This window comes from Phocoena sinus, chromosome 1, assembly GCF_008692025.1.
Source record: "Phocoena sinus isolate mPhoSin1 chromosome 1, mPhoSin1.pri, whole genome shotgun sequence".
NCBI lineage: Eukaryota > Metazoa > Chordata > Mammalia > Artiodactyla > Phocoenidae > Phocoena > Phocoena sinus.
In genome coordinates this window covers 38,783,965-38,806,456 of record NC_045763.1, presented here as the reverse complement: position 1 = coordinate 38,806,456, position 22,492 = coordinate 38,783,965, and the positions used below count along the sequence as shown (strand labels likewise).

General features: G+C 42.4%; 2 protein-coding genes across 3 annotated transcripts in view; one reads left to right on the top strand and one right to left on the bottom strand.

Moving 5' to 3' along the window:
* The window catches only part of EFCAB14 (EF-hand calcium binding domain 14), a 37,770-nt gene extending 21,155 nt beyond the window's left edge, over positions 1-16,615 (top strand). Inside the window, exons 5-11 of one of the 2 annotated variants that reach the window (XM_032627397.1) lie at positions 1,463-1,573; positions 3,893-3,997; positions 5,035-5,226; positions 6,884-6,970; positions 9,402-9,513; positions 10,562-10,687; positions 13,166-16,615. In XM_032627397.1, coding sequence (XP_032483288.1) covers positions 1,463-1,573; positions 3,893-3,997; positions 5,035-5,226; positions 6,884-6,970; positions 9,402-9,513; positions 10,562-10,687; positions 13,166-13,341 — 909 coding nt within the window. In that variant the 3' untranslated portion in view covers positions 13,342-16,615. The remainder of the gene's footprint in view (positions 1-1,462; positions 1,574-3,892; positions 3,998-5,034; positions 5,227-6,883; positions 6,971-9,401; positions 9,514-10,561; positions 10,688-13,165) is intronic. The other variant, XM_032627407.1, reaches the window with a different exon arrangement.
* A 1,671-nt stretch (positions 16,616-18,286) lies between these two features.
* TEX38 (testis expressed 38) lies at positions 18,287-19,760 on the bottom strand. The gene is made up of 2 exons (XM_032627440.1): positions 19,660-19,760; positions 18,287-19,022 (listed from the first exon to the last, which is right to left on the bottom strand). Exons 1-2 carry the CDS (start codon positions 19,694-19,696, stop codon positions 18,445-18,447), a joined length of 615 nt encoding a protein of 204 aa, XP_032483331.1. The 5' UTR covers positions 19,697-19,760; the 3' UTR covers positions 18,287-18,444.
* Between the last annotated feature and the right edge of the window lie 2,732 nt (positions 19,761-22,492).

Below are 22,492 nucleotides of genomic sequence, written 5' to 3'. Positions count from 1 at the left end.
ATTCTTGGCTATCAGTATAATAAAACACCCTTGGTTAAAAATACTAATGGGACACTATAAAATTATCAGTATATCTTAATGAAAGACCAAAACCTATCAAATTAGTAACACTCTTTTAGATGTTCCTGTAGGACAAGGCTGTTTTAAAAGATCATTTCTGAATTATATTCCTAAGTCTGCAGTCCACTTGGGCTCCTTGGACCTAATGAAAGCAAGTAAGCTACTAGCCATATCTAACTCTACTCAGTAGTTACTGATGGGATTCTAAAGCAGAAGAACACATGCTGCCAAATGGAATTTTCCCTTCATCTCTGCAATGCTGGGTTTTCCAAGGCCAAAAATGGTTCCACCCATTTTCACTCAAAAGTCATCATTTGCTCCTGAGAGTGGCAGTCTACAATGATAGCTCTGACTATCTGCCTGCAGGGCTTCATAGAGGCAGTTTGTGGGAGAACTTTACCTACAGATCCCAGATTTATAATCTAGTTTTTTTGGGGGGGTTTTGTTTTGTTTGTTTTGTTTTGTTTTTAAGGAAAGATCTGGCTTTCCTCTATGAAAATTATGTGTGTGTGTATGTGTACTTTCTGGTTAATTGTGTCAGTATAAACTACATGGAGTTCATAGTTCGAAGATACTTGAAATAATCCTCCATTAGGTCAGTGTTTAAGTAAAATCACAATGCTATACCACTACACTCCCACTAGAATGACTAACATGGAACAGATTGAGGATACCAGTATTGATGAGGAGATGGAGTACAAAAGTTAAGCCTACGTCTACCATGTGATCAGCCACTCACCTCCTAGGAGTTGTGATAACAAGAAAGCTTATGATGAAGGGAAATGAAAGCATATGCCCACATGAGGGCTTGTACGTTAATGTTCATAGCAGCTTTATTTGTAATAGTCAAATGTTGAAAACAACCTAAAATCTAAAACACCATCAACAGGTCAAGGGGATGTATCTGTAGAATGGAATGCTACTCCACAACATGCTGAGTAGCTACAACGTGCATAAATCTCAGAATAATTATGCTGCATGAAAGAAGCCGTACCAAAAAAAAAAGTACGTGCTCACTCACTGTTCTATTCATGTAAAATTCTAGGAAATGCAAACTGATATATGTAAGTGTATGGCTAGATAGATAGATAGTGACACACATATATATAGTGATAGAAAGTGAATCAGTGGTTGCCTGGGAACAGGGAGGGAAGAATTACAAGGAGGCGTGAGGGAACTTGGAGGTGATGGATGTTTATTATCTTGATTGTGGTAATGGTTTCACAGGTGTGTGTGTATATATATATATATATATATATATGTATGTATATATATGTAAAAACTTACCGAGTTATACATTTTAAATACGTGCAGTTTATTGTTTCTCAGTTATATCTTAATAAAGTTATTAAAAAATTTTAAAAAGGAAAAAACACTGACCCTACTACATGTTTCTGTTCAGAGTGTTGCTTCCATTGGCAATACTTTAAACAGCGTCCATCTTGCTGTGGAGGCAATACAGAAGACTGTGGACGAACACAAGAAAACCATGGAGTCACTGCAGAGTGATATGGTACGGAAATCTACAAATGCTACAGAAAGTTAGCATACTCCTGCCTACCCTTTTCTGTGTAATCTTGTGATACCAACTTTCCATTTACCTAAACAGGCCCCACAGGCACCTTTTTAAAAGATAAAATAAGCAGTGTTGATTGATTTTACTACAATCTATAAATTGAGGTAGATAGGATTAAAAGCTGAGTCTTTTGCAAACGTGGTAGAGGAGATACAGCACTAAGACACTGTCCTTAGAGTTGAATGGGTAGGAAGGAAAACGGAAAAGAAGGAAGGGGGAGTGGGGAAGTGTCTTATTTATTGCTGCATAACAAATCACCCTAAGACTTAGTGGCTTAAAACAACAGTTTATTATTTCTCACTGTTCTGTGGATCAGGAGTTTGGGCAGGGCTGTTAGACTGGGAATGATTAGAGGCAAAGCAAAGAGGAGCTCCAGAGGATGAAAGGCCATCTTGGGTGTTTCAGCTTCAGCCTGTCTCGCAGTCGAATACAGCCACATGTGTGACCTCATCCTATACCAGGGGGAAGAGGAAGCCACCCCACCCCCACTGAGCCCAGTCAACCCACAGAATCATGAGAAATAATAAACTTGTTTTAAGCCACAAAGTTTGAGGATGATTTTTTTTTAAGATTTTTTTTTTTTGATGTGGACTGTTTTAAAAGTCTTTATTGAATTTGTTACAATATTGCTTCTGTTTTATGCCATGATTTTTGGGCGGCGAGGCATGTGGGATCCTAGCTCCCCAACCAGGGATCAAACCCTCACCCCCTGCACTGGAAGGCGAAGTCTTAACCACTGGACCGCCAGGGAAGTCCCTGGGGATGATTTATTATACAGCAACAGATAACTGAGACAGAAGCAAACCCCTGCAGTGCTCAGGAATTGTTTTCAAACATTGCTTAATGCTGTGCAGATGTAAGCTGTCTGCAGTCATTCAGAGGCCTTAATTAATCTCCTGACAGATACTCAGCTCCATGAAAGATTTATGAAGGGTGAAAAAGGATGGCACAGCCCTCGCTGTCCTGCTTTAGAGATGAGTTATACATGTATGAAATCAGGACAGTTCAAGGCACACAAAAGTTCCCTAGCTTCTCCCCCAATTTCTAGATCTGCCCTACATGCTCTTTTCAAGCTTTGGAGTTTCAAGTTTAAACTGGGCAGTTTGTGCCAAGGAGACCTGGGCTGTATTAGAGCTCTAGAAAGGAGGGTTTTTCATTTTCTTCAGAACAAATACTCCTCACTTTTATTTAGTGGGGCTGACCCAGAGGAAAAAGCCTTGATCTAGGTATCCAGACACCCTGGATTCTAATTCCAACTCTGCCACTGAGTAACTGTGTGATCCATGATAATAAAGACTTCTCTAACTCAACAGTTCTTTTATTATTATTATTATTTTAATAGCTTGAGCATTTTCTCAAAGTAATTATTTTCTAAAATACTTTTTACTAACTCAAAAATTCATACTTTATAGAACCATGGGGTTTTTTCTTTTTTTTCTCATCCTCTCCTCCTTTTCTCTTTGTTGTTACCATTTGTTTCCTATAAAAGCAGAGTTGACAAATGTCTAGGATTTCAGATTTCAAGGAAAACAGTTTATTTTGACCAGTTGCATCCTGTTATCATTAAATGTGCATCTTTTAAACTTCCATGGTTTCCAGTGGTAATCCTCCTACTGAATAAGCCATACAGTTTTTCCATTAGAGGGAAAAGTGTATATAAGCATGTTATACTTCAGTCGCCGCCGGGAGAGACTTGAGCAGTGGGAAGGGGATGAGAAAGGAAGGGTAACCCTCATAACTCTTGGCATGTGCTGTACAAACTGAGAAACTAATAATGTGCACGGTTGGTTACTGTGCTCAGTGCCCAAAGCCAGTGGTTCCTTGACTGGCTGTTCTTTGAATGTATAAAGCTCTTTAGTCCTGGGGAAACAATGACACTAACCAGGTTCAGACTGAGTTGGTCCTGGGAGATACAGTGATTGTATAGTTTCTCTGGGAGTACAGGTGACAGGGAGAGGAGGCCTGGTTTCTAGGGAGTTCATTCCATTCAGAGACTGAGAAACAGAGGACCTCAGTTCCCTGACGCAGTCTGGGTGCTGCCTGTCCAGTCCAGGCTTTAGGCCTGGGATCCCCAGAAGTACCTGGTGCCCTCAGGCCTAGCACAGGATTGGTCATACCAAGGCTCCTGGGAAATAGTTGTTGATTAATCTGTGGATGCCACCTGTGAGAAGCTGGAATGTTCCAGGACCGTTCCTGATGGATAAGCAAACTTAGTTATTACTTATTGCCTGTACCAACCTTCATTCCTGTTCACAGAATCAGCACGCCTTAAAGGAAACCAGTGGAAGCAACCAGATCATTCCATCACCGTCAGCTACATCTGAACTTGACAGTAAAACCCACAGTGAGAATTTGAAACAGGTACTTTTGTCTCTGGCTTAACTCCCTATGACCATTGAACTCTGGAGGCGGCCTGAGTAGTGTAGGCTCCATGTTGCGATCCCTGAGCAGGCATCTCGTGCACACGTTTGCCTGCCTGAGAGCTGAGCAGAGTGTGGGGGGGTGTGGCTCTGTCAGGGAGCCAGCATGCTGCCTGTGTCTTCCTTGGCAGTCTGCTTTTTCTCCCTGCATGTCGATCAGTGGAGTAAATTCCTTTTCACATCTTGAAAGTCATAAAGTGACCAGATTATCCTGAAACTGTTTTTGAACAGTTTTTGAATAGCAATCTGGGCAAATTAAAGATGGATGGATAGCAGATTAATTCAAAGTGATGGCTGTTTGGGGTCACAGTAAATACTAAGAACATTAGAAAGCAAATCCTGGAAAATCAAGATTTTCTAAAGACCAGAGGAGGGAAAACGATGAGCTCAGAATCACATTAAAAAGAATAAAAGAAATCTTCACTGCGAAGAATTCCTGTCCTGAATTTCATGCCCTTTAAAGCCTATAATGATCATTCCTTTCTAAATAACAATCAGTACTGGAGAATGTCAAAAATAATTGAATCTTGTACTAAATAATGCACTACCTGTTATGGTTTTGCTACATGAGCCAGTTCAGTAATTGGTATTGTTTCTACGGTAGTTTTGTTCTGACAAATTAGGTTACTGAGCGTTTCAGTCAATAACCCAGCAGGCTTTCTCGCCAGCAGGTGAGGTAAACATTGGGAAATCAATTCTCAAGCTGTCAGCTTTCTGGGACCAGAGAGTGAATCATGTTGGTAGTCTCTTCCCTCTTTCCCCCTCCTGTCTAACTGAGGTCAGACAATTCCAGAGGGAGTAAACTGGGAGCAGTTCAGAGTGGAGGGACAAAACAGAGACTGACAATCAATGGTCAAGAGCAGGAAAAGGAGTTTACTTCAATAAGTTGACATAATAATGGTTGTTCAGTGCTGCTGGCCTGCTTGTCTAATACATGTCTTTAGCTGGATTCCACAACTTGATTTATTTCCACTCCAGGATATCCTGTACCTCCACAACTTTTTAGAGGAGGTAAACAGTGCCCTAGTGGGGTACCAGAGAGAGAATGATCTTAAACTCAAGGGGATGAATGAGACAGTCAGTAATCTTACCCAGAGAGTCAACTTGATAGAAAGAGATCTGATTGCTATGAGCAAGGTAGAAAAGCGAGCGAACCTGTCCTTCAGCATGGTAAGCCTCTTCATGTCTTTTGTGACATGTTCTGTGTTGCAGTGTGTTTTGTCTGTACATGGATGACATTCCACAACCTTTTCAGACCAGGACTTCTAGGATACTTGAGAGGCTCCACGTTTGTGTTATGCTTAATCCTTGTCTCCTCTAATTCTTACACTAGCTGTGTGATGTGAATGGCACAGACGATGTCAGTCCTGATTTGGAAGGGAGATATAGAGAGGTTCAGTTGCTTGCCAAGGCCTCACCCCAAGTAGTTGGCAGAGACGACAGTTTCCTTTTATGTTACCAGTGACTCATCTGGTAGGGAAGCTCTGGCACATATTTCCAAGGGAGGTCTTCTTGATCTTTACTTTTTTAATTTATTAAGGGTGGGAACAATGACAGTGACAATAACTAGAGAATCTTTTGTCATTTCCTTAAGCCCAGACTCGGCTTTCAGACTTGTCCTGTTTCATGGGCATATGAGGGGGATCCCCTTGCAGGTAATGTCAGGAAAGCTATTTAAGACAAATCAGTCAGACCAGCTCCTCCCCTTAAGAGATCATTGAGTCTGTCCTCTCATTTTACATAAGAGGAACCTGAAATGACGTACTAAGTCACTGATGCTGACAGACCGTATGGTTTACTGGTTTTCATGTTATTGCAAATAAGATGTGGTGGTTGTTTCTTTTAATCACCTTTCACATATACATTGTTCTAGAATCCACGTGGGTTATTTTTTAATAGCTGCAAGCCCCACTCTTAAAGATTTCCTACAGCAAAGACATAGGCATATAGAAATGGAAACCAAATACAGGAGATTGTATAAATTGTATAAGTCAAGTAACTGTATAAATTGTATAAATCAAGTAGCTACCAAAGCTGGAAGCAAGCCTACAAGTAAAGTCAAGCCCTGGCACATAGGAAGCAGCCTTTGAACTGGCTCTGCTACAGTGGAGCCCTGGCAAGTGGCCCGGCCTTGGCTTTGAGGGTAGAGCAAGAGGACCTGCTCCTCTTCCTCCTTTACAGGGGTGTGTGATTTACTACAAAGCTGTGAAGATCAAAGGAGCCTCATTTTTAAAAGCCTTTTTGAACTTAGCTAAACTGAGTACAGTAGAGGCTAGGAATTTTGGATGATTTGATGAGTATTAGGTCTTGAAGGTTGGTTTTCAAGGCTTATAGTGAAAACTCACCAGCCCCAAAACTCTCCATACTGTCCCTCCCCTCCTCACCCTATTTTTTTCCAGAAGAGGAAATTGCTAATAGTGCCATCTGTCCTACTGTTTCTTCCAGCAGCATCATACCCAGCATGGTTTTGGGTAGAAGTCCTCTCGCCTTTTATACTTCAAAGTTTTAAAGTTTGTGACAGAAACTAGAAGCACCAGTTTCAGCTTTGTCTCTCTGAGGCCTTTCTCCCTCTCTCCTCTCATTCTCCTGCTGGTTTTCTGTTGAAAGTGTTCTGAGACCCTTCATTTATTTATTGTTTTAAAATTTTTATTGGAATATAGTTGATTTACAATGTTGTGTTAGTTTCAGGTGTATAGCACAGTGAATCAGTTGTATACTGAGACCCTTTAAATAAGTTTGGCCAGTTTGTTTTTAAAATGCTGGATGTTGTTTAAGTTTTAATGTTTTCCTTTAATCTTCTCTTGTTTTGTTCCTTTTACCCTTTAAGATGAATGATAGAGCTGCCACTCTGAAGAGAGAGTCTTTGCATCAAGTGACCAACAGAACAGAGTCAGTAAAATCCCAGAGCATAAAGGTAAATAATAGGAGGCTTTCTCTGAAGTAAGAATAAATGCATGAGCACCTGCTTCTTTCTCAAAGGGAGCACTTTGGTCTTTTTTTGAAACTTCAAGACAAAGTAATTAGTAAATTAGTATATTGGTAAATAAGCAAGTACTTTATCAGGAACCTGCCCCTTGCCCAGCTCTTTGCTAGGAGCTGGTGTGACCACAGTGAGCAGGGTAGACATGTGACACCTGTTCTGGTGGAGCTCGAAGTCCATCAGCCAGAAGATCATTAACACATAATTGAGCAGATAATCACGAGTATGATAAGTGCTACAAAGGAAAGGTATAGGATATAACAGTGCTAACAGAGAACAGGAAGGCTTCCCTAAGGAAGTGACTTTTAAGCTAAGACAGTAAGTTATCTGTACTAATGATGAGAGGCATAGATAATCTAAAAATGGTGTCTAAACTAAAAATTATTTCTTATTTTTAAAATTACAGACTCTTGGGGGGTGGGAAGGGGAAAAGAAAGATTGCAGTCTCAGTACATACATAGTCCCTTTAAGCTTCAGCCTGTTCCCTTCACCTTGTACCTTCCCTTTTTTTGTTCTTTCCAGACATATTGTCAGGATAAGACAAGTAGTCTGTGATGTTGCTTTGTTATTCCAGGAAAGAAAGTTTGTTTTCAGCATTCTCTGTGATTAGAGTACTGTTTAATATTATAAGATCTTGGCTAAAATAAAGGAAAAGCCAGAAAGATTGTGACTGAGTGACTAAAATATCATTTCAGATGCACATTGCATTCGATGAGCTCAAGGATGGGGTTCACAGGAAATGAACTTGGAAATGAACCACATATGTCAGGCAGTTTTCAATGTAATGCTTTGCATCTAGACTTGTTCTTCCTTAACAGTTTTGTATTGTCTGGATAAAAATCACATATATTAAGATTTTAGTGCTTTATAAGCCAGGCTTTTGTTGAGTTTTCTAACTGCTGCTACCCAAAAAAAATTTTATCTTCACCTAGAGAATGACAAGAAAAATGACAAGAAAAATTTAAGATCCAGATAAAAATGTTCAAGCACAAAAAATGTAATGGGTGATTACTATTGGAAAATAATAGTGATTTCAGCAACAGTTCAGATTTTGACAGTAAATATCAGAATAAAATAGAGCTAGTACACATTTTTGCCTGAATTTTTTGGCTTTACTTTCTGACACTTTGTGTTTTTAACTCTTACCCCAATGTATTGGTCCCTTTGTCCTACCTCATCTAAGTGTCCAAAAGAAATGTAATTTCTCATTGCCATAAATTATTCAAGCATTTAGTACCTAGTTTTAGCTATATACATCCATATTTTAGCTCCCTAAATAAACTAAGTGTGATCTACTGTACAGTAACTGTTAGGGTAGAATAAGAATAGGAGAGAAATAAGTAAATAAATATTGAATAAAAGAAATGTGTAATGGTCGATATTCTAACTAAACATGGGCTCAGGACCTTTCACACTAGCCTACGCAGTTAGAAACTGACCTCACAGAAACCAGACTTCTTTCTTTTTATAATTAATTGTATTTTTTATATGCTACTATATCATCTGGGAATGAGGCAGGGTAGGGGAAAAAAAATTTTTTAAAGATACACGTAAGGCCTCGAATTAGAAATATTATAGCTCCCTGATCAGCTTGGTGCTTTGTGACCACCTAGAGGGGTGGGATAGGGAGGGTGGGAGGGAGGGAGACACAAGAGGGAAAAGATATGGGGATATATGTATATGTATAACGGATTCACTTTGTTATAAAGCAGAAACTAACACACCATTGTAAAGCAATTATACTCCAATAAAGATGTTAAAAAATAAACAAATAAATGAATGAAGAACAGGAAAAAAAATATTGTAGCTCCCTTATGTTCCTAACAGTTCCTGCCACCAGTTGAATCATTACCATGGTGGCAGAGAAGGAAGATCAGGGGGAATACTTGTGGTTTGGTTGCTTTTTTTTTTTTAAGATGATAAGAGCATAAAACTGCCTAAACTGATCTAGTCACAAGGTGAAGTAAGCTATTCAGGAAAATTATTTAGTTAGTGTGAAATAGTACCTAGAAAACAATATCCTACCCATTTAGGAAATGGATATCACAACAACACCTGAGCAAGTATATGTTTCCTTTACTGCTGACACATGCTTGCCTTCCCCGTCCGCCAAATGCACACAGTGAATCAGATCATCTGTAGCATAATGTTCCCTTGATGGTCTAGGCTCAAATCCAGCCAGACCCTAATCAACACTGAGTACTGAAGATATCTCTAGTAATTGTTGATTCATTCCTTCATTGCCTTCAGAGGAAGCCTACTTGGGGTCAAGCACTACAGGCTAAATAGGCTTTGGGTATACCATGAAGAATCAGATGAGGTCTTCCTTCCACCTTAAACCTTCTGTGATCTTTGTTTTGGACAGAAAGAAGATAGTTCAGATTCTCAGGTATCCAAGCTCAGAGAGAAGCTGCAGCTGATCAGTGCTCTCACAAACAAACCTGAGAGCAGCAGGCCTCCAGAGACTGCCAATGAAGGTGAGATATTCAGGGTTGGCTTCTGAATATTTCACGCAGGCTTGGGCAGCTCGCCTCGCACACAGAGAGTGGGGAAAGGTGTTCCAGCAGGACTGATGGCACTGAGTGAATGATGCCTGGGCGCACTGAGATGAAGCTGCTACACTTTGCTTTCATTTAGAAAAAGCCCATTTTGCACATGATTTGTACTCCAGTCTATTAAGGGAAAAATGGGTAGTGTTTAGCTGGAAATGGACTTCTCCATGCTGTCTGCATCCAGTTATAGGCAAAAACATTACTGCCGTAGCATGTATTAAAACAGCCCTAAATGTTGTTTACGGGAGTCTTCATTTCTGTAAATGCATAAAAATTTACTTAAAAATAAATATTAGTCCTTCTAAAAAACCATTAACAAATAACAGTGGGATCATTGGGTTGGAAGGGCCTTGGCTTTAGTCAGGGACATAACCTAATCAGTATTAGCAGGTGCGTCAATCTCTGCTGGTGCTGCTCTATGAAGATGTAACCACGGCATTATATTATGTTGGTTTTGACCCCTACCCTCCCACAAGTATTTTTCATTTTGGGGAAAGCAATACAACTTCTCTTATTCTCTTTTAAGTGAGAGACAGAGTACAGTGGGAGGCCTTGCCCTAACACTGTGCTACATAATCGTATGTTAGCACTCTTTCAGCACCAGCTGGTCCGGTGGCAGATACCCCCAGATCGGGCTCATAGCACAGCTCCTAGGATGTCAAATACCCAATGCTTTTCTCACTTGCAGCTTGAACTCTCAACCTCTAAACATGTGGAATGCTAACTTGTACTATAAGAGCACCCAGTGGGACCACGGCTTCAAACCTTAATGTTACATAATATTGATTGATCTTCACTTATCCACAAAACATCTCAATTTTTATCTTTAACTTCATGTAGTCACTATGCTACTTAATTCTCAGCTGTTTCTCTTAAATTAAGTAATATGAATTTGCCCTAAAAGGTTAGGACCTTCAATACTGGTTTAATTTGGTGTCACATTAGTAATCTAAAACTGTATTGTTTGTTACAGAGCAAGTTCAGAGTTTCACATCAAAGCCATCAGCATTGCCAAAATTCCCACGGTCTCTTGGAGGCCAGACTGAGAAAGCTGCCCAGCTAAGGCCTGTCTCCCTACCAGGAATTTCTAGCATCGAAGGTAAATTTTTATATTATGGAGTGATAGAGAAAATGCACAAAGTTATAACTTTCTGACTTTTTAAACTTGTAAGATAAAGAATGATATCTAACATTGATTGAGCACTTCCTATAGGCCAGATACTTGATATGCATTATATCATATAATCCTGATAACAATCCTGGGACCATCAGTATTCATGTATTATACCCATTTTACTGATAGGGAAACTACTTAAGTGCACATAGCAAATAATTGATTGAGGCAAAATTCACACCAAGGCAGTTTGACGCCGAAGTTTGCACTCTTAACCGCATTGCACTATATTATCTCTCTATGAATGTTTTTTAGAGTCTTCATTCATTCAATGAGTGCCTGGTTAGACCCAGTGTAAGCAGTAAGAATACAGTATAAGAATCATTCTCACTCTCTTCATGGATATAACAGTCTAGTGGAGAAGACAAGCAAGCTGACACAATACTGTGAGGTTAGCAAAATAAAGTAAAAGTCGACCCTATTTGTCAGAGCCCTCCGAAAATGAGGGGTCCTTTGGCTGAAAATCAGCAAGAAAAACTTTAGTAGGAAGGATATGATTCACAGAGAAATGTGCTTGCCTTGCTTCCAACGGTGTGTGTTCCATCCCTCTTCGTGGTGTTTGGTCTCCTGTTTTTGCACTTGCTAACTGCCTGAAAAATCAGCCATTCCTGTCACCCTATCTCTGCCTGGCTCTACACCTCAGTCTAGATACCTTTCCACCAGGAAACATTTTCTTACCTCCCAGGACTGGATTAGGCTCCTCCTGTGTATGCACTCATAATATCTTACGTTTGCACGTGTCACTCCATTGTAATTTCCTGGGGACCTATAACATTTAACTTCAGTCCCAGCCCCTAGCCTAGTGCCTGGTACATGTGAATATTTGTTAAGTGAATGAGCTGTCTACAGGCTACAATTAATGCTTTTAAAGCAAAGAAGGCTTAAATTTATATTGTCATTTAAATGCAATTACTTTTTTCCCTGTCCCCAATTTTTTTTTTCTGTTTTCTGGAGAGACAAGAGAGTGTTAAGTTGTGTTTATTGGCAACACAAGTTGCCTCCTCCTACTCTTCATTATTACATCAAGAATTGATGAGAATAAAAGGAGGAAAGACTGTTAGAGCAGATTAAGAAATAGCCAATTTAACATTTATACTTTAATCCCTAACGGAGACCTTACACACTTTTGAATGACTACATTTTATAAATGACCTGAGGCACCAATCAGATTTTTATTTGAATACTGCTATAGAGTACATAGCATGCTCTAAAACTCATGCCCCATGTACACACAAACATTTTCCAGCTAGCCACTTGGTGGCAGGCATTGGGAACAAGTGTCTCACTGCTTTTCTGGCTTTTCGGAGAGCTTTTGAGACTTTATTTAGCTGCTTTGTTGGAGCTGTCTTAGGACTAAAAGTAGGGACTTACCCAAAAGCTTGTCTACAGAATTGCTTGACAGTACTGTCCTGTGGTATTAGAGACTGAATCCACTAAGTCATTCAGTGGGGACACATCCAAGCCCTTTTTAGACGTGTAAACAATCAGCCCTCCTGGGTATTTATTATAGGGCCCTCTCTTGGGTCGGGGAGGGGGTCAGTCTCCAAGAGAGAACAGTTACACCCTGTTATCCCCCTGCCCCCACCCCTGGCAACCACTAATCTCTCAACCACTGTCTCTTTGGATTTGCCTGTTCTGGGTGTTTCATATAAGTGGAATCATAATACGTGGTCTTATGTATGCTTCTTTCTTTCAAAATGCCTCTTTCACTTAGCATAATGTTTTCAAGGTTGGCATGCATGTTGTGGCATGCAGCAATATTTCATTCCTTTTTATGACTGAATAATATTCTATCCTATGGATATACTGCATTTTGTTAAGCCTTTCATTAGTCGATGGACATTTATTTGGGTTGTTTCCACTTTTTGACTATTAGGAACAATGAAGCTATGAACATACGTATACAACTTTTTGTGTAGACAACATGTTTTCATTTCTCTTGAGTATATACCCTAGGAATGGAATTGCTGGGTTATATAGTAACTGTTGAACTGACAATATGCCATACGTAGTCTGTTTTATAGGCTATCAGACCTCCTATCAGTTAGCTCTTAAGGCTTCTACAGTCCTTTCCACCCCTTCAACGTAAGAATAAAATCTGGAAAATCTAAAAGAAAGGCCCTGAACAGAGAGAAAGCCAGTCCATTCACTTCTCCTGTGATTATCTGTCACTGATTCTATTTTGGAATGATAGTGCCCTACAGTGTTCCTCTCATTCTTAAAGGATCAAGAATTAGTCTTTCAGATTTAGTGAGATCTTAAACTTTACCTTTTGGGAACAAAGTCTGCAAAGTAGCTTTTCTTTCAGTGCTTAAAATTCTGTTGAGACTACTTTTTAAACTGTTACCTAAATTTAGTTATATGTATAGACATATACATTTTTTTGTAATTCCTTTTTAACAGATCTTCAGGATTTATTCCATAAGACTGGGCAGGATATGGATGGGAAGCTGACCTACCAGGAAATCTGGGACTCCTTACATTCTGCTATGCCAGAACCAGAGCGTTTGAGGGAGTTTGATTCTGATGGAGACGGAAGATACTCATTCCTGGAGCTAAGAGTAGCTTTAGGTGTCTAGCCTCATCAGGCTTATTTTAAAAATGGATGTATGCCCTGGACTACCTAATATCTACTCAGCTAACAAAAACAACCCTTCTACCTACCCATCAGTCCTCCAGTCCTCCAAACTACAGTAGCAGACACATTGCCACCTTTTAACTTGTTTGAAAAAGCTATGTAAAAGTTATTTTTTTAAAAAGACCATTTTACTTATAATATGATATTCAGAAATCTATGATTTCCTTAAACCAGTAGGATCTTAATTTTAAAATTGCCAGAAAAAAAGTCAAGCCCTCTTTTTTTCTCTTTCCTTTTTTTTTGAGGGGAGGAGACCTTATCTTTTAAAACTGGAAAATGTGTATATAGAGAGAATAAGCCACCTTTTATATTTCGCATAAATTTGCCTTAAATTAGCTGCACTTTATACAGACTCAGAAAATGTCTTTCCTTTAACAGATAGACCTTTTCTGTTTGTAAATATTTAAAATGAAAGAAAGAGTTGTGCATATTTTGTGGGAAGTAGGAAGAATGGTTTGAAACAGGACGTGAACAAATGACTTGCTGTTAAAAATTGCTAATCTGATCTGGTAGCAGCTTGAAGCTGTGTCCCCATCTCCTTAAGACATCCTCTTTGGGTGCTGCCATGGGGTTTGGCCTGGTGCTGGGGGAGTAGATTTAGGGAGTGGACGCTGGGGACGGTGCTGCCTCCAGGCTCAGGATTCTGGCTCTTCGGTCTATCCTCTCAGCTCCTCCCAACCTGTGAACCAGAGAAGTCTTGTTGGGGATTTTCTCTCTTTTAATCCTGTTTCAGGATTTATGAGCATAAAAAGTTATCCAGTGGGAGCTACATTTCCTCCCTGAGTGAACTAGATTATCTTCCCCCACGCACCCACTCAAGTCTACCTTTAAGCCGTAACTGACTTTCACTTCTGATACTGTCTCCATTCTGAATGGCAGGGCTGCAGTCCTTCGGCCACTGTCTCAGCCTGGCTACTCAGGAACTATAGAGGAAAGCTCTGCCTCTAATTTTGATCCAGGAAACTTCTTGAGATTTTACCTGGGGCCTAACCAAGAACCTACTATGTTCTTCTGTGGGCTAAGGCCAAAAAGGTTGTGAAATGAAACACCTGAAATCATATTAGGTTTCCTTACAATTACAGCTCAGAAATAGCTAGAGGCTTTCTGTCCAGAGGATGCCAAACATGGCAGGCAGGCCTAGGGCGGGGGGCTTCACGTTATGGCAGCAAATCTAATACAAGCAAGTGCAGTACTTCTCCCATTAAATGCTTCTGTAGCCCTGCTACTAAAGGTCCCTGAACTGGAAGGAATTATTCCTCCATGTCACCTCTGTGTGTGCTGTGTTGATCTTAGAAGCAATCTTCAGGCAACACAAAAGGAAACCTGCAAAACTTAACTGTGCTGTAGGCCAAGTCAGGGAGAAACTAGAGAAGCTTTCAGACTTCTTTAGTAAAGCTTGTTTCCATTTTAACTTTGTCCAAGTTGCCCTGTTAGCCATGGATGCAGTGGAGCACCCTTAAATATTTAAGGGCTGGTTTTTTTCTTTATATGATGTTCAGGTCGGTGTTGGCTAACCTTGGGTTTTTTTTCTAGAAATATTAAAATTTAGTTAAAGTAGGTTGAAGTCTTTTCCCATGAATGTGTCTGCTTACCTCATTATGGCTTACGCTTCTCGCTCTATTTCTCTCAAACAATTCCTTTGCCTACCTATGCTATTTTACTTTCTTGGAAAGGTTTAAATATAGTATAAAATTAGCCTGGCACTTTAGGTAACTTGAAGATAACTTACTCTTCTGGCTGCCTTTCATGCCCCCCCCTTTTTAATATATATACCCTTGCAGATTTTGTAACAACCAAATAAAATTCTAGCAATAAATTGAATTATACTGCTATATTTATATGTACTGTACCATAAATAGTATGTCTGTACCTGGAAGGTATTTTTTTGAGAACTGATTTATATGAAGTATACTTGAGGGTAATGTAGCTTGTCCTTTTTAGTTTCAAATTCTTATTCATAGGCAAATACTTGGAGGACACCTTAACTCTTCGTATATACTTTTCTTTTGCATCAGCTGTGCTTTTTAGTTTAGCCTCCATTCTTCCCACCTGAAGCTTTTCCGCCACCTACCATCATCCCTGAGCCAGCTGGATGGTTCCATACTCTCCCCACCAGATTTGGCAGAGGTGTTCCTGCTGCACCCTCAGACCTGTGAGTACCCTTGCCACACCGCCTGGGAAAGTGCCATATCTCCCAGGCAGAACTAGGACATCTTGAACGCCTTTGTTCTAAGTTGAGCATATTCATTGGCTTAAAAAAAGAATTCTCATAAGCCTTTATCATTATTAATTTGGGATTTTTATTTGAAAGTTGTCTTAACTTATCCAACCTATGATTTGTGTCGATCTCTAATCAAGCCTCACCTACCACACCTCAGCCCTGAGAGGAAGGCTAGGTAGTAGTAGTGAGTTTGGTTTTGGTTTTCGTTTCAAATGCTTTTACCTTTGCACTCCGGCAGCTCCTCCTGCTGCTTTCCTGAGTGACCCAAAGCATGTCTTCTTGGTCCTGTTTTTCTTTCGCCTTCTATCTGGTATAATGTTTACCTCCCCCATAAATCAGAGAGGCAATGTATTATAGGAAGAGAAGAACCAAAAGAAGAGAGAACCTGGCTTAGGGATGACTGTAGTGTCATCTTAAAGGCCGAGAAGGGCCTGGCTCTTAGGATTGTGTCTGATACAGCACAGCTGAAGAGTGGACACCCTTCACCTGCTGCTGGTTTCTTTCCCTTCCTTTGGCATTCCCCCTCACATTATATCTCTGGCCGTAACCACATCTGCACGCCCCCACGCCCCCCATGTTGGTCTTGCCGGTCACAGTTGAAGATTTTGACTGTGATGGGCTCTTACTCATATGGCCTGCTGTTGAGTTGTTTTTAGTAACAGCTTTTGTTTGCTACACCTCATTGGCTTGCTTACCAACGCCAGTTTGATATGGTCCCCTCTTTCATATCCAAACCAGAAAACATTTGGGTATTCCTGAGCCTTTATAGAGCGTGTACTGTTTGTTATACGAACCTAACCTACCTTGTTGTTTTCTCATATTAAGAAATGTAAATCTACTTTGCTTAAGTGGAGCTATTTTGGTAATGTTTAAGCAATTTTGGTTCTGTTTAGGGAGGGAATTCAAGATTTCCATCACTTGTTTTGGGCTTTGCTAATTTAATATCAGTAATAAAACAATTTTAATTTAAATAAAACATTTCTTTTTTCTCTCACTGTGTCTGTGATTAAAGGCTTGCCCCTCCATCCTCCCAATTACTAAGAAAAAAATCTGCTTTGATCCCTATTTTTATGGACTCCTTCCTCCTTTTCAATGCAAAGCCTAACAGATGGTGGACAGAAAGTAACGTTGAAGAATCTGCCTGAAGATCCGCCCAATTTGGCCTGAAGAAATGAAGGCTGTTTTGGCATGTGCAGGGTGGGAAGGGAGCAGGATGAGGGAAGGGTGAGCCCCTGCCTCTGTATCAACCAGAGAAGTTCCACTTACGCCTGTTTTCTATTTTGAGATTCAATATAAGAGCATGTTTACAAGACATATTCCAATGTCTTTGGAAAAAAAGAAGGAAAAAGGCTTGAAATCCATTTCAAGATAAGGGGTCGTATAGGGAGGAGCTGGGCTGTTTTCACACACAGGAAAAAAAAATTTTTAATAGCTGTACATGACCACTAGATTCTGGGGTTGCACACACACACACAATCTGGGTGGCCTTTCCTCTCAGGAGGAAAAAAGCTTAGCTCATTTACAAATATGGTAAGATGATTTTCTCATTTCCAAAGTGAAAGGGAAAATTTTATATCCTGGAGCAGAGCTGGGTTTTCTTATCTTTGAACTGGGACCAAAGAGCCAGTATTATCTTTGTCTCTCCTTTTAGAATAGTTTCCAGAAGGTACAAAAATTAATATTTGTACACAGTGAATCTTAACTTTGGGAGAGGCCATGAATCCCCTTGAGAAAGATTTTTTAAAAAAACATTTTTTAGGAGGTTCATTGACCAGCCCTTACCCCAAGCCAGTCCTTGAACCAAGTTAATTACACACACAATAAATCATTTTCCAAGTGTCTTCAAACAAGACTTCATTAGGAAATGGACACCATGGTATATGGTGGGAAGATCAGGAAATTTGATGCTAGACAGACATAAATTTGAGACCTTGCTCTGCAACCTAAAAATGATACGGCAGGGCTTCCCTGGTGGCGCAGTGGTTAAGAGTCCGCCCGCCAATGCAGGGGACACGGGTTCGTGGCCCGGTCCGGGAGGATCCCACATGCCGTGGAGCGGCTGGGCCCGTGCGCCATGGCCGCTGAGCCTGCGCGTCCGGAGCCTGTGCTCTGCAACAGGAGAGGCCCCAACAGTGAGAGGCCCGCGTACCGCAAAAAAAAAAAAAAATGATACGGCAAATGCCCTTGGAAACTTCATCTGTAAGAAGAGGATTGTGATATCTGTTTGGCAGTGTTCTTGTATTAGAAATAATGTAGACAACCACACAAGAACGCAATACATCTTAGATGTTAACAAAGAATGCAATTCCAGCAGCAGTGCAGTGTGGCTCATGGGTTTCATACTGACTTGTTTTGGCCACTACCAGTCACCATCGTTCATGCATCCTTAGTGGCTGTCACTCTTGTTGCAACTGTGCTTAATGTCCCACAGAATGGCAGTGCCTTTGGGTACCTAGCCCAGGGTCTGGCATACGGTTTTGTTCTTAAATACTGTTTAGAGGGATGTTGAGCCCATCACAACTACTGGTTCAGCGTGTCTCCCCGCAGCCAACCCTCAGTTCCCATTGGTATTGGTGAGACTCTGACCTTCAGCTTGGTTTGTGAAGTGCCCCCCTCAGACATTTTCCCTCCTAACAGCAAATGAGACACAAGGGAGCCTTGGACTTTTTTAAATCTTTCATTATGTGACATCTAGATGGGCCCTGGCCTCTGTGTCAGTACCACCTCCCTGAGGTCAGCTCCATTTCCTGCACTGCCCCGATACCTCCAGCTCCCATCCTCAGTGAGAGGAGGCTACACTTCTGAAGCAGACAGCTTGACATTTCAGCAGTGGTTCCCCTGGGCCAGTGTGGGGAGGGAATGGAAGTGGATGTTCCTTTCAGGACAGGTGGCCAAAGGGTAGGAGACTGAGTGGTTCAGCATCGGGGGTAGGTTACACAGCGAGAGGGCAAAGGGCACCTCCTGAAAAATGGGAATCGGGAGTCGGGAGCTGGCCTGGGGCCGCAGCACCGGGGAAGGTAGGGGCTGCTGTGGGATCAGCTGCACTGCAGGTTGCAGGGGGCTGGGGGCCTCCACCTTGGGGCTGCTGTCTTGAGTAGCATAGCTCCTGCTCTCGGGGACGTCCAACTCCCACGGGTGATCTGAATTCTGGGTGTCAGTCTCGGTCTTAGAGGCATCAGGGGGAGGGCCCGTGTTGATGGCTGCGTTCATGCCATAGCGCTGTCGCTTGTTAATCCAGTACAACAGCGGGCTGTAGGTAAATGTGGCTGCTCGCATCACCTCCATCCACTCCTGGGCACGCCTTTCCCGCCGCAGGTTCTTCCTCCAGTGCAGAAAGAGAATGCAGCCGCCGGTTATCACAGAGCACAGCCCCAGGAATCCAAAGTACAGTGACACCCACACTAAGGAAGGCAATAAGAAAAAAAGCAAGCTGGCTGATAGCTGTAGCTTGGGGTCTCAGCTGTTTCTCCTTCCTCTGCTTAGCCCTTTCACCAATCGTTCCCTCCACTTAACCACTCTCTCCATTCCTTCCTTTTCTCATTGACTGGTCTCATCATTCTTTTAATCAGTCAAAGCAGGATTTCCAGGGAGTTTAAGAGGCCACCTTTCACTCTTCACAGGTAAGAAAAGCTAGGTCTAGAGGGGCATGACCTGCCCAGGCTTACTCAAGCCTCTGGTTCCCAACCCTGGCCCCGTCTGATCCATCAGAATGAGAAGCCTCACTAAAGGCAAAGCCCATCAAGAAAGTAAAAGTTTACCAGTCGACGGGACACCAATGTCCCATCCCATTCCACCACACCCCTAACCGTTCAGCTGTGATGTCCTGGGGTATTTGTGGTACCCACTCTGGGCCGTCAGAGAGACATGGTCTATGTCCTCAAGAAATCCATAGTTTTCTAGAGGAAACCCTGTCCTAACTCTTAGCATGCTTCCACGCAGGCAGCCATCACCCCCATCCATGCAAAAGGTCTTCCCTGAGTGCCCCCAAGCCTAGGGCATAAAGCAAGGGGCAGGGATTTGGGGAGGGAGCACATTTACCACCAGGGAGGCTGAGGTCCTCCCTTTGGGAATCCATAAGGTCAAACCTTGGTACCTAGCTGGCCGATGGCTCTGGGGAGAGGGAGTTCACCTACCCATCTGTCTAGCCAATAGGAGTCCCCAGAATTCCCAGACCCCATTGTTCCCTAAAGGTGGTTCACAGAGTTCTGAACACCGAGCATCCAAGGGCAATGCTTGTGAAGCCTAATGGAAGGAACAGACTCCACCAGTGGTGTTTCCTAGGCATAGCGCATCTCTACTGCTTCTACCAGGGACTGACCCACCCTCTGAATTGTCGGCCCCCTACCTCTGACCCACAGAGCAGCCCCCAGGAAAGGGCCCTAGATTCCTTGGGGGCTTATTTTGTCCCTAGGCTTTAAGGAACAGTTGATGGATCCCTGGGCAGGGAGCACCCAGAGCAGTGGGCAGCCCTGCCGTCAAGTCTGCTATGACTGACTTGTCAGGAGACAACCCACTCAAGGGAGCTATGTGGTCAACACCTCCTTCCTTGGCTCTTACAGTTTCTCTTTTGTTTCATTACCTTCCTTCAGCGAGTATTGGCAAGTGCTTCTGGGGCATCAGGCCGTATGGGAGCTCCCCAGCATCTGGCCCTACATCTCTTTTCAGCTTCACCTTCCTCCCCATCCTTCACACACCGTTCCCTTCTGACCAGACCCTGCTTATTCACGTCTCTGGAGCTTTGCTCACACTGCTCCTCCACCTAGGAGTGCCCCTCCCCACTCTCCCCACCACTGAACACCTGCTTATCCTTCAAGGCTCAGCTCAACACCCCCTACTCTGTGACAAAGTTCTATCAGTTGGCTTCCCAGAATCACACCGTCTCCAGTTTGAAGGCACCTTGCGAGTTGTGTAGTCCAACTCCCAGCACATGATTGAGCCCTAGACGCAGATCTCCCCTACCCAGCACTAATACGTGGGGAATTGCTTGGGTCAGGGACTTGCCCACACCTCCTGAAGCAGCTTGATCCATTTATGGGCAGCTCAGTTAGAAAGCCCTCCCCTAACTAAACCCACGTCAGCCTGCCTGAAGGTTGCACCACTAGGCCTAGCTCAGCTTCTGGGCACCATCTAAGTACTTCCCTCTTTAAGCCCCCAGTGTGGGACTTGGGGCACTAGTGAGCACAGATTTCTCTCCAGGTTCCGCTTACTCTGGGCTCTACCTCACTGGCTTCTGCTTTTCAGTCTCCTTTGCTAGTTTCTCCTCTTTTCCCTGATCTCTAAATGTCAGGTGCCCGAGGGCTCAGTCCTCAGCCCTCTGTCCACATTCATTCCCTCAGTGATCTCACCCAGACTCATGGCTTTAAATAGCATATCTACCATATATACACTGTCAGCTCTCAACGTTGTGCCTCCAGCCCAGACCATTCCTCAGGACTTTAGACTCATACTCCCAAAAGCCTGGCTGACATCCCTCCTTGCCAGTCTGTTAAGTTATCTCAAACTACCATGTCCAAAACCAAACTCCTGATGGTCCATCTCCAAAACCAAACTCCTGATGGTCCATCTCCAAAACCTACTCCAGCCTCCTCCTCTCTGTAAGTGGCAACTCTCTCCCTCCAGTTCTTCAGGCCAAAAACCTGACAGTCACCCTTGACGCCCTTCATTCTCTCACACCCACGTTCACTCCAGTAGCAAAATCTTTAGGCTTTGCCTTCAAAACATACCCAGAATCTGACCATTTTTCTGTCATCATCACTTTAATACAAGTACCACCCTCTCTCACCTGGTCTCCCTTTAGGGTGATCAACCATCCCTGTTTGCCTGGGACTGAGGGAGTTTCCAGGACATAGGACTTTTGATGCTAAAATCGGGAAAATCCCAGGTAAACTAGGACAAATTAATTACCCTTGGGAGAGCTTGCATCCTTGTCCCCCACGCCCTATATTCCACCAGCAGTCAGAATGAGCCTTTTTAATTTTTTTATTATAAATTATTTTTATTTATTTATTTTTGGCTGCGTTGGGTCTTCGTTGCTATGTGCAGGCTTTCTCTAGTTTCTGCAAGTGGGGGCTACTCTTCGTTGCAGTGCGTGAGCTTCTCATTGAAGTGGCTTCTCGTTGCGGAGCACGGGCTTTAGGTGCGGGCTTCGGTAGCTGTGGCTCATGGGCTCTAGACACAGGCTCAGTAGTTGTGGCACACAGGCTTAGTCACTCCACGACATGTGGGATCTTCCCAGACCAGGGATCGAGCCCATGTCCCCTGCATTGGCAGGCAGATTCTTAACCACTGCACCACCAAGGAGGACCCTCACTCAGATTTAAAACCAAAGTCCTTAACCAAAGCCTACAAAGCCCTGAGCGATCAAACTACCCCTCCCCATGCCTACTTCGCACAATAACCTTCTTGCTGTTCCACAAGCAGGGCAAGCACGCTCCTGCATCAAGGCCTTTGCACTTGCTATTCCATCTGGAAGGCTCTTCCCCCAGATATCCACACAGACCATGCCTCATTCCTTCAGGTCTCTGCTCAACTGGCCCCTTATCTCTGTCTCTCCTAGCCTGCTTTGTTTTTTCATAACATGTATTATCACCTAACATTATTTATGTATGTATGTAGGTATGTATACATATTGTGTCTCACCCCACTAGAATGTAAGCTCCATGAATTAATGTAAACAAGGAAATAAATATGTAAGAATTTCAGGTAGCCTTAACTGCTCTGAAGAAAATAAGGTAGTGGGATAAAGAATATAAAGTGATGGGGGTGCATCAAGAAAAGTCCCTTTGAGGTGCTGACTTGTGAACTGAGCCCTAGATGATGATGAGATAGCCACGTGCAAAGGGAGCAGCCAGTGCAAGGATGCTAAGGCAGG

Bases quoted from the DNA above. Each gene is read 5' to 3' on its own strand.
- TEX38 (XM_032627440.1), bottom strand. From the start codon at position 19,696: ATGGATTCCCAAAGGGAGGACCTCAGCCTCCCTGGTG. The intron at 19,023-19,659 runs GTAAATGTGCTC...TGCCTTCCTTAG, and splicing joins GGACCTCAGCCTCCCTGGTG to TGTGGGTGTCACTGTACTTT.